The 11513-nt window shown below is 49.4% G+C and overlaps 1 protein-coding gene across 1 annotated transcript; it reads right to left on the bottom strand.

The window, feature by feature from the left end:
* Positions 1–68: 68 nt before the first annotated feature.
* Rexo4 (REX4 homolog, 3'-5' exonuclease) lies at positions 69–11045 on the bottom strand. The gene is made up of 8 exons (XM_006993123.4): positions 10540–11045; positions 8380–8717; positions 6739–6876; positions 6346–6539; positions 4784–4872; positions 3026–3100; positions 2362–2436; positions 69–1039 (listed from the first exon to the last, which is right to left on the bottom strand). Exons 1-8 carry the CDS (start codon positions 10735–10737, stop codon positions 920–922), a joined length of 1227 nt encoding a protein of 408 aa, XP_006993185.1. The 5' UTR covers positions 10738–11045; the 3' UTR covers positions 69–919.
* Between the last annotated feature and the right edge of the window lie 468 nt (positions 11046–11513).

Raw genomic sequence — 11513 nt, 5'->3', positions numbered from 1 at the left:
GTCAGCGGTCCTGCACTGCGGGGCTTCGGAAAATCCTAGATGATGGGAAGAAACTAAGCTTCACGAGCTTCATTTACTCATCCATTTATTTTTGACAGTGCTGGGAATGGGAGCCAGGGTCTTGCACACAGTGGACGAGTGCTCTCTGAGTCACACCTCAGTTCACAGCGCCATTCTAGGAGTTGTCAGGTAGGTCCATAGAGTTCGCTGGTCACTCTGTACTTGTTGCTAGCAGACAGATGGCCTTTCTGTTAGCAGTGCCCCAAGCAGTAGGATCTTACACCTCTGGGGTACCTGTGCCCCAAGTCTCACCCCAAGGACTGTGTGAGGAACACAGTACTGTACCGGATGTTGGCATTTTAGATGACTCTGGGCCAAGGGACATAGGAGTGAGAAAGTATCCCCAGTCTAGTAGCTTTGATCAAGTCGTCACTGGCAACTGCTGTGCTGGCCAGAGGGTTGGCAGCAGACTGAAGGCCCTTAGCCTGGATCCCTTAGGTCCACCAGCTTAGCTCCTTGCTTCTTAGGGGAAGGCGCTGAGTGCCCTCCCTGGCTGAATCCAGCTGTGCTCACTATGAAGTGGTAGCACAGGTGGCCAGTAGATGTAGACACTGCAGCACACTCATCCATTCCAGTGCTCTTTCCTCTGAACCTACATCAAACCCCTGACTTCTGTCTTGGTATCTGACTAGTCGACCTCGACACACAGGTGCAGGACCAGGTTCTGGTAGCAGAGTCCAGGAGGAGGAAGTTCCAGCAGCTCACACGCCACACCCCTGCAGCCATAGCTCTGAAAATGCTCACCAGAGTGGGTCCCTGCTATGCAGGGACCTGATGGGCCTCCATCACCCCATCCCAACTGCCACTGGACTGAGGAGTCACTGAAGGACGGAGGGACGGTGACAGCAGTAGGTTGGTGCTAAGCGTATTCGCTGCAGTGGTTTGGGGTGGTGGCTGGGGGGCGCCGGTCTGCAGTAATGCTCTCCCACTCCCGTTTTGCCATGATGTAAAGCCTCATCGCTGCCTGGGCATCCTGGACCTGGGTGACACACAACAATGTTGACTACCCAGCTAGTGAGAACACATGGCCACAGGCCACAGAAGCCACCCTATGACTCCTGGGTCTTCATGACAGCCACAGCACTGCTGTGGGATGGTCTGTATGTCAAATGTGTTGCTCTGATTGGTCAATAAATAAAACACTGATTGGCCAGGGGCCAGGCAGGAAGTATAGGCGGGACTAACAGAGAGGAGAATTGAGAGAACAGGAAGGTGGAAGGAGTCACTGCCAGCCGCTGCCACGACAAGCAGCATGTGAAGATGCCGATAAGCCACGAGCCACGTGGCAAGGTATAGATTTATAGAAATGGATTAATTTAAGATGTAAGAACTAGATAGCTAGAAGCCTGAGCCACTAGGCCAAACAGTTTAAATAATATAAGCGTCTGTGTGTTTATTTTATAAGTGGGTTGTGGGACGGCTGGGGCCCGGGGAGAAAACTCTCCAGCTATACACAGCACTGAGACTGCAAGGCTAAAAGAGGCGCACACCTCATGGGGGACTACGGAAATAAGGCAGTGAAGGAGAGAACTACGAAGAAATGGCCGGGACACCAGAGTACAGGTTAATTCCTGTGCTTCAGACTAAGCCACTCTATTTCTAGGGCAGAAAGGGAAACCCTGCAGCAGCAGGCAGCTGGAGCTTTAAGCAGGCACAGCGGAGAGAGGCACAGGGCTCAGAGTTAGAGGCTGCACTGCCGGGGAACTGCGTGGCGTGCAGCGGGCGTGGGGGTGGGTATGATGACGGGGACGGACAGGGACGACAGACGGGACAGACGACTGTTGGCACAGGAGAGCCCAGAGCCATAAGGTGCTAAAGCACCTTGGTTAAGGTTTGGACAGGCTCTATTCCCCAGGGCTCAGGTGCCGGAGCCTAAGTCATCAGCACGGCAGTATAGGGGTAAAGGGACCTTTCAGAGTTGGGGCCTAGTGGGAGGTCTGAGTGTGCCAGAAACACATGAGGTAATTCTTGAGACACCGGTCAGTTCCTCCAGGAGTGAACTGTTGCCTTCCCTCCTTGGCATCTCTCTGATCAGCTAAGCCTCATTACCATGAAGTCCCCAACCTCAGGTTTTTAGTAAAAAACTGTAAATATACTAACAGCCTTCAATTAGACTGGTGAATTTTGTTCCAAATTCTTACAGTATATTATTCTAAGTATTGAGTTCAAGCTAAATGTAAATATTTAAGATATAATCAACATTTCATAAGCCTGAACTGCTTAGGATCCTCTTCTGTGTCTACTGTCAAGGGATACATGCCTAGGTATTAAGGTCAGGGGCTGTTTCCCAATGATACTTACTGAACAATGCTCTGCCTGCTGGACCTTGATCCCCAGAATTTTCTCAGAAAGTTGTTTCAGAGATGGTCTTCCACTCTGTAGAGAGAAGGTGCATACCACTGAATGTGCTGCTTTCACAGGCTCTGCCCAGGGAGGACACAGCTGGCTACTGAGCACACCTAAGTTACCGAGTTTCCCTTTCACCAGGAGGTCTGTGGCATGTAGGGCTGCAACCATTAGCCTGCTGTGGCTTCAGCCAATAGAGGAGTCAGGGGCTGGCGCTCCACCAAGTGGTGGAGTGCTTTTAATTTTTAAATTTTTATGTGATTCATAGGTATGTCTATCTGCATGTGGGTATGTGCATATAAGTGCAGGGCCTGAAAAGGCTAGAGGTGTCAGGTCCCCTGGAACTAGAGTTATAGATGACTATGAATCACATGACACGGGTGCTGAGAATTTAACTCATGTTCTCCGCAAGAGCAGAAAGTGCCCTTAACCATGGAGCCACAGCCGAGGAAACTTTGTGGAGCCAGTTCTCTCCCGCCTTCACATGGGTTCCAGGGGTCAAACTTATGCAGCAAACACTCTAAAAGATTAAAATGAGGAACTAAAACAAACTAAATCCCTTTAGCCACAGGGCCAGTGGCAGGGACCAACGTGGGTTGAAGACTCATTCATTACGTACCCTTACGCGACTCTTGAAAGGTTTGAATTTTTGGGTGTCCCTGATTTTCTTTTTTGGATGATCAAGGAACAGTACCTAGAGGAAGATGATGACAAGTATCTTCATTTCAGTCTGCAGCAGTGGAGCCCTCTTTTCCAAAGAGCATCTCACAGGGCACCAGAGGGTATAACACTCAGAAAAAGGCAGAGCTTCTCAAATTAATCACTCTCACTTAAGGTGATGCCCAAAATTAAGAACCATGTTAATAAAAATAAATCCTGGCCAGGTGTGGTGCACACTTTTAATCCTAGCACTCTAGGGGTGGAGGCAGGTGGATCAAAAAGTAAATAGAATAGAATCTTGACATCAAGATGTTGGGAAAAAGTCAATTAACCTGCAACTGCCTTCTCTATCTGAGCTGAGTCTGTTCATGAGGAAACAAAAAATGAAATTGAACAGCTTACTCTGCAACTTGGCAGACTTCTGGACTCACACAGCCCAAAAAAGTAACCCACTAGAGGAAGCATGTATGGCCCTGGTGACAATCTTCTTTAAGGTGACTCAATGTATCAGTAGGTCTTGTATAGCAGGAGACTTTAGTTAATTTTTAATTGTTAAACATTTGTTATTTTTATTTCTTTGGTGCTGGGATGAGACCCGGGGCCTTATACACACAAAGCATGCATTCTGCCACCAAGCTACACCCCTCGTCCCATATATTAGAATGGGAATTGAACTCCCATCTAAAGGTTCCTGAGACATGTATGGTGACAGCACAGTTCATACCCAGGAAGGACAATGTCCACTGTTTAATCAGCAGGCGTCTAAAAAGGCAGAAGCTGGAGGTCAGATGCCCAAGCACCAGGTAGAGTTCTCTGAGCTCAATCACCTAACTGGCTGATGTGTGGCCAGCCTTTGAAGGAGGTGACTAGCTAGAATGACACCCTGAGGAAATACATGCCCATCCAGTTCCTCACCTCTAGGGACAGCTGAAGTAGCAGCAGCAACAGTCAGCTCTGCCAACTTGGGATGCTGAGAAGCAGTGGGGGAGGTATCTTGGTGCATACCCACTGCTCTCCTGGAGCCTTCTCTCCATACCCTAAACCTCAGCTCTGTCACCCATAAGCCTGATCCCTATCTTCAAAGGATTAAACAAGACCTGTTTACACTGTATGATTGCTGGTGACACCTGGTAAGGCCCTGATGTCTGGCATTAGAAGTCCACCACACCAGATGGCAGCAGAGGTGTCCCTTCTGCCAAGTAGACTATGCTCCCGTTTTCCTGCTCCACCCTCAAATGGACCAGACTGCAGTTTGCTTGTGAACTTAAAGTGACCCATGTAATAAACCCAGGCTAGATCTTCCTCAGATGCCAGAGAACAGGAGGCTGGGCTCCCAGCATCACAGCAATGCCTAGATATAAACTGGGTACACAAGAGCCCCAGGGCTTCGACAGTGTAGAGCAATTTGTCTCTGGTCATGGGGCACACAGTTAGACATCAGGCCATCTGCCAGAGCAGACAGGTGACACTCAAAGCCCCCTACACAGAGCTGTCAGCACTCTGGCACTGGAACCACAGTGTAGTCAGAACTCTAAAAACAAGTACCTAATGTGGTCTCTTGAACACAGCCAGAGCTCAGATACCTGACACTCTTCCTAGAGAATTTCCAAGTCAAGATAAAAATTCAAAATGAGAAGTCCCCCAGAGCAGTGCTTCTAGAGACAGGCATGTGAGGCTGTGTAGCTCACACGAAGAGATACGGCCCCAGGCCCAGCACCTTTAAGTCACTGTGCAGTGCGTGCCCCACCAGGATCCTGCCCTTCAACATCTCTGCCACTTCCTTCTTCACAACCTCAAATTCTTCCCCTGAAAACCAGACAAAGAAGTGGTTAACAACACATAACTCACCAAGATTCTAAGGGAAGTTCCTCCCATTCCCGGGCCAGCCTGCTGACAACAGGCCAGGCTCTTAATGATACACAGAGCTTCGATGGGAGGGAGGCCCCTAGAAGTGTCGCACTGGACCCCAGGAAAGTGCAAAGACAGGCGGGACCCGCTGGGCCTTGTGCTCTGCTCCCACTTCTGGGACAGTTAAAAAAAAAAAAAAAGAAAGAAAGACAAGCTCTACTCAAAGCCAATCGCTGTCAGTGGACTGGCACCAGTCAGCAAACCCCAGAAGCACAAGAGCACTTAAAACTAAGCCAGGAGGGGCTGGAGAGATGGCTCAGGGGTTAAGAGCACTGACTCTTCTTCCAGAGGACCCGAGTTCAATTCCCAGCACCCACATAGCAGCTCACACCTGTCTGTAACTCCAGTTTCAGGAGACCCCAACACCCATGGCAAGACCACAAATGCACATAAAAAATAAAATAAAATATATTTAAAAAAAAAAAAAAAAACTAAGCCAGGAACACCTAACAATATGCTTCCCACTCAATACTACTCATACTTAGGACTTCCCAAGTGGATTCAGACCGGATCTCTCCCAGACAGTGCAAGGAGGACGCATGGACCCTAGAATCTGCTCTGCTGCTCTCTCCCAGCAGACATCCTTTGGGGACCACCCTGGCCCCACTCCTACCAAAACTACTTCACTTCCCAACTCTGTTCAGAGCTAATAGGACCAGCCTCCCTTCTGAGACAGAAAGCAAGAGCTGCTGGTCAACCTATGGTTCAAGGAGCAACAGAGCCACCTTGTTGGCCATGGATACCAAGAGAAGCAAACAGGCAGTGTGGTGAGTGAGGAGTTGGGGAGACATTACAAGGCTGAATCTCTAGTGGTATCCAGGTCTCTCTAGGAGGCAGGCTCAGAACATCCTAGGTGTCCTCTCCTATTACAAATCAGACCTAGCCTCTGCTTTGTTAGGTCACTTCTTCCAGCCACCTCCCTATCCAACCCCCGCCTCAAAACAGTCTTCTGATCTCTATCCTGTTCTCAATGTCATGACCAAAGGATCTTGTTGTAGGCCTCACTGCTAACACCACACTAGAGTTTCCCAAACAGACCCTGCAGTCTGTCCCCCAGCTCCCATCATGCAGCCTACTCGCCCTTCACGGCCTCCCCCCTGGTCCCTAACACACTCCATTTTATTCCCCACCGCCATACAATAGAAAGCAATCTAAGAGCACTGTCCTGGGCAGGAGGCAGAGAAGCACAGGACACAGACAGCACAACAGCCAGGTACCTTTTGTATCTGCAAAGTATGCTACTCTGAGGAAGAGGTAAGACGTGCCAGGACCCCTGTCCTGCCTTGTTCCGGAACACAAAAGGGAAGGTAGGAGAGAAATGAGTCCTGCCACCATCTCCATGGCTACACTCAAATCCTATGGGCATCATACCCTGCTTCAGGTTCTCAGGCCGTATCCCACTGACTGCTGTCCTGTAGTCTGTCACGGGCTCAGTTGGCTTGACGTACTTGTCATAAACACACTTCCCATACTGGTTCACGATGGACACACGGGCTGCGATGCTTTCTTCCCCTTTGGGGCCCACGCCTACCATCTCACAATCCAGGGCCAAGGCTTTTGTCAGGCTGAGGGGAACCAAAGGCCCCGGTGTAATAAATATCACAGGCTGGGATTCTAGGCCAGTGAGCCAAGCCCATTCATCACCACTTTGCACCCTTAAGACCTGCTGGGCAGTCATGGCTCAGTGCTTGCTCCTCCTCCCCGAGAGATTCCAGCCCCAGAAGGCAGAACATTCCCAGCAGCCATTGCTCGAGCCCAGCTTACCCGCCGAAGGCCTGTTCCTTCACCAGGGAGATGGTTTTCTTGCTCTGCCCTAGCCGCTTCCGTACCAGCATGGCTGCCTCTGGGCCTATGGCAGCCTCAATATCATCTGGATCCACATCATCAAACCAGATGTCTTCCCTATGAGGCAAAGATGAGAGTATGCAGCTGGCTGTGAAAAGACGTGGGCAATGGATGCCTGTCGAAAGACTGACTCTCTCTGGCCAGCTGGTAGGCTGTGAGGAGCAGAAGGGCTGGCAGTGAGGGGCGGCACCATGAGGGCTGGCAGGGCACTCAGTCCAGCTGGGCCTGCTGCTGCCCTTTCCCTTCACTGCTGTTCTCTCTTTCCTTACTTTTTATTTGTACAGGTATTTTGCCTGCAGGTATCACTTGCATGCCCGGTGCCTGTGATGGCCAGAAGAGGGCATGCATGGGATCCCCTGGAACTGGAGTTTCGGAAGGTTGTGCGCTTCCATGTGGGAATCCATGCCTCTGAAAGAGCAGCCGGTGCTCTTAACCACTGAGCCATCTTTCCAGCCCCTCACTGTTGTTCTTTTAAATCTGCAATATACCTATTATCTAAGACTTAGGAACTACACATAGATGCGTTATCAACCAGGACACACAGGTAGGAGGACTGCATGACAGACAGGGACCTATGCCTTGCACTGTCTCCACATTTTGGAAGAGTGGGGAAGACAAGAGTTGATATTGGATGCTCCATGGCTATCTGGTGAACTCCAGCTTTTCAGCCTGATTTCAATGTCATTACTCAAAAAAGGGCTCAACTGACAGACGTCTTGTTTTGTGTTCCTTTGCCTTCTTTACTAGGCTACCCTGACCACCCACCCACATACAAATGCTAATGTAAACATCTGTCTCCCCTGCTTACATCAGCCTTAGGAAGGAGGGGCCCTGTTGCCCCTCTAATCCAGCCTGCCTGTACGACTCAGAAGAGGCAGCCAAACCCACACTTTACCCTGTAGCACTGTGTGCTATAGTCTGTCATGGGCTGTGTAGCTTGACTTGACAAAGCTGTCGTAAACACATTTCCCATACTGGTTCCCAGGGAGATGTTCTCTTCCCCCACAACCTCGAGCCAAGCTTTTCTTTAGGCTACAGGGAAGGAAAGGCTCAGCTAGCAGGAGCCAGCCTGCCTTTTAAACATATCCTTCCAGGAGAAGTGTCACCACAGTGCTCAGTAAGTAGCCAAAAGACACTAAGCAGCACATACTGCACCTCAGTCCCCCTAATTATACAGCCCGCCACACTGAGGAAGAAAGGATGCAGAAACCTGCCCAAAGCCATCAACTGGCAAGAGGCAGGACTGGGTTTCACAGAACTCCTTCTGATTCCAGCACACATTATGCCAAAGTTTTTGTTGGCTTTTTTCTTGTGTCAAGCTCTGTGTTGGGGCCCAAAGACACAGCACTGGCTGTACAAAAGGGTCTGCCTTCAGCAACCCACTCTAGGGGAAACAAGTGACAGGCATCATAGGGTCGGTGAGGAAGACCGCACCAGGGCCAAATGCTCATTTTCTTAGTGGTGAAGACAGTGGAGGCTAGATACCCAGTAAGGACCATCTGTATCTGTGGCCCCAGCAGCAAAGGACATACCCGTCACCACAGCAGAGTTGGTACTCACTCAGTGGGTGTGGACTGATTCAAGACAGCTGCCTCCTTAGCTTTCCACTTATGCTTGATGTCCCCTTGATGAGAAGAGATGTCACTATATGTCCTCTTCTTGGCTCCTTTCTTCTGTTCTGTTCCAGAGCTATTTGTGGGAGGTTCCAGTATCTTCCTGTCCTTAGATGTAGATGTAACAGCACCCCTAGTGGTCTGGTCTTTTTCTGTCCTCTTCCTCTCTCCCTTTGATTTATCTGCAGTCTCTTTTTTGTTCTGCTGGATTATTTGGGGATGCACTTTGTCATCCATCTGAGAGACAAGAGGTTTTTCTGGGGCCTGTGACTTTTGTTTCAGCAGCTAATGGGATCAAAATTAAATACATGCCACATTTAAATTTTGAACTGACATACCACAGATTAAAGAAACTTGTATGTAAATGTATATGCAAACATGTATCTACCATCCACACACACTTCCAGTCACCATCACTGAGAGAAAATTATTTGAAAAGCCTTTTTTTTTTTTAATTTTTAGTTTTATGTATATGGGTGTTTTGCTTGCATGTGTGTTTGTGCACCACATGCATGCCTGGTGCCTACAGAGGACAGAAGGACATTGGATCCCCTGCAACTAGAGTTAGAGACAGTTGTGAGTCACCATGTGGGTGCCAGGAATTAAAGCAGGGTCCTCTGGAAGAGCATCCACACTCTGGGTTACTGAGTCATCTCTCCAGCCCCTGGAAAAGCCTTATGTATGCTCCTAAATCACTGGCATTGAGATTCTTTTCCTTTGCTTATTACAATGCATAATCTGGCAATGCTCCTTCACTCTGCATTTCAAACTCTATACCACGTGTACCCGAGTAACTTAACACCCCAGGGCACTTCCTTAAGCCTGGGGCAGGAGCATCATTTTGACTTCTGTAATTTAGAGTTGCATTTAGAGTGACTTCCATGGTCAACACAATGATCACTTTCTTTACCCTATCTCTGGAGGTTGGCTACAGCTCAGGGTCTGAGGAACACCCAAGGGAAGGTCGTTCAATGAAAAGAAAAAAATCCTGTCAACCCAGAGATGGTTGATGAGAAGAGCCACAGCTTTGATCTTATCCAGGCAGAGGCAGAGGTCTAGGAGAGCAATTTTTTCCTTGTATTCAAATCCCCAGTTAAGACCTCAGCAAGATGGCAACTAACTGAGAGATGATGTAGTGGGTTTCTACTTACCCACTCCCCCAATAGTCAAGAGACCTGAAGAGTTTAGATTCTTGTAGAAACCAGAGCCAACTCCAAGTTCCCTATGGCAAATATGCAATCCATGCATTTAATTTTACTTTACTATCATGGGAGAAAGAACAAGAGCTGGCTTACAGAGCTGGAGCTGTCCACAGGGTTTGGTTGGTCCTGGGTGTCCAGACAGGAAAATCCACACTAAGGAACAAGGTGGAGTATTATGGAGTTCAAGAAATTCTATACTCTCGGGGTTGGGGATTTAGCTCAGTGGTAGAGTGCTTGCCTAGCAAGGACAAGGCCTTCAGCTCCAGAAAAAGAAAGAAAGAAATTCTATACTTTCTTTCTTATTAACTGAGGCTCCATGGCATACACTCCTGGAGGTCAACAGATCAAAAAGCATGGTCAGTATCCCAGTTCTGCTGTTTATAGGCTATGTGACCATCCTTAAACCAAACACCTTAAGCTCTGTTTCTCAATTTCCTCATCTAAGAAACAAGGACAGTAAAAGCGCCTAACTAGAATGTAAGAATGAGGGTGGGTATCGTGGCTCACACCCATAATCCCAGCATTCGGGAGGCTACCTAAGGTAGGAAGACTACCACTTGTGCGGCGGAGACCCTGAGCTACACGAGTTCTAAACAGCCTGGGGCAGAGTTCTGGGACATAGTTTAAGACGCTGTCGGGATTGCAACCGAAATATGGGATTTATGGTATGTGAGTAAAGCAGAGAGCAACCTCTATAGTTTATAGAAGCGTTGGTTACTACTAAAATTGGTAAAAGGCCAGACAGTCACAACTGCATTACTGCCTACAGGCCAAAGTTCCTGTGAAGGAGTCCGTGCAGTGTTGACTGGCCCTTCCACGTTTTGGAACCATCAGTAGTCCTCCTTCGTGGTCCGTGGCTAACTGACCAAAAGTCCGGGGTGAAGGTAGCCTGTCGCCAGTCTCACCTCTTGCAGCGCCTTCCAATTCTGAGAAAAGTTCTCTGGGACCTTCGGCGGTCGGCCTGCGACAGCTGCCGGGGGGCTTCCCGGAGCCCGGCCTCCTCCCTGCGCTTTGCTCTTCCTGACCCTCTTCCTGGCTTTCTTCCGAGCGAGCTTCTTTTTAGGCCCTGCTTGGGGCACCGGAGTGGTGGCCTTCGCCTTCATCTTCTAGCTCTCAGCGGCCCGACCCAGGAAGGAAGAGACTCGGGCTCACTGGCAACCGCGGAAGTGGCCCCTAGGAAGCGAGCGTGCCTCCACAGTGCTAGAGGCAACCGGGTGGCGCTTCTCTTCGCGGCCTGGTGGAAACCGAGTCTGCACCTTTGGTTCCGCACGTATGCGAACTCGGCAGCCGGACCGCTAGTTAACACCACACAGGCTTCTCGCCCTGGTGAGCAGCGCCGCAGCTGATGACCTAGAGTTTGACAGAAGGGACCCCAGGCCTTCATCAAGATTAGGAGTCATGACAGGGCGGGAATGAAGAGAAGCAGGGACACCGGAAAAGGCTTGGGGGACCACTCTCTATGTGGCACTCTGCGGGAAACCGGAAGGACCTCGGGCGGAGCTTGTGCGGGTTACCCTGTGCGCAACCAGACGCTGCAGAAACTGAGGCTTTTCTCAAGCTTGCTGTTCCTGTTTTACCCAGTCTTAGGGGTGCAAAGGCGCGCCAGCTATTTCTGATAATAATGATAAAACAAGATTTTTAGTTGTAATAATATGCATATATTTTTCTTAACCGCTGTGTTAATAAATGACTGGCAATCTATGCTTGACCCTGATGATGCGATATTTAATAACCCAAATGAGGTCTCCACAATCGTATAGTTTACTTTTGGTTTTCAATGCAAGTCCACAGGCCACTTAGGAAGGTCAGGGAGCCACTTGGTGGTGGTGGTGGTGAGGCCCCATGTGCCAAACCCGTTTGGCATCCCTCTTCCCCTTTA

The sequence above is a fragment of the Peromyscus maniculatus genome, chromosome 4, assembly GCF_049852395.1.
Source record: "Peromyscus maniculatus bairdii isolate BWxNUB_F1_BW_parent chromosome 4, HU_Pman_BW_mat_3.1, whole genome shotgun sequence".
In the NCBI taxonomy this organism is placed as follows: Eukaryota; Metazoa; Chordata; class Mammalia; order Rodentia; family Cricetidae; genus Peromyscus; species Peromyscus maniculatus.
This window is presented reverse-complemented; position numbering and strand designations above follow the sequence as displayed.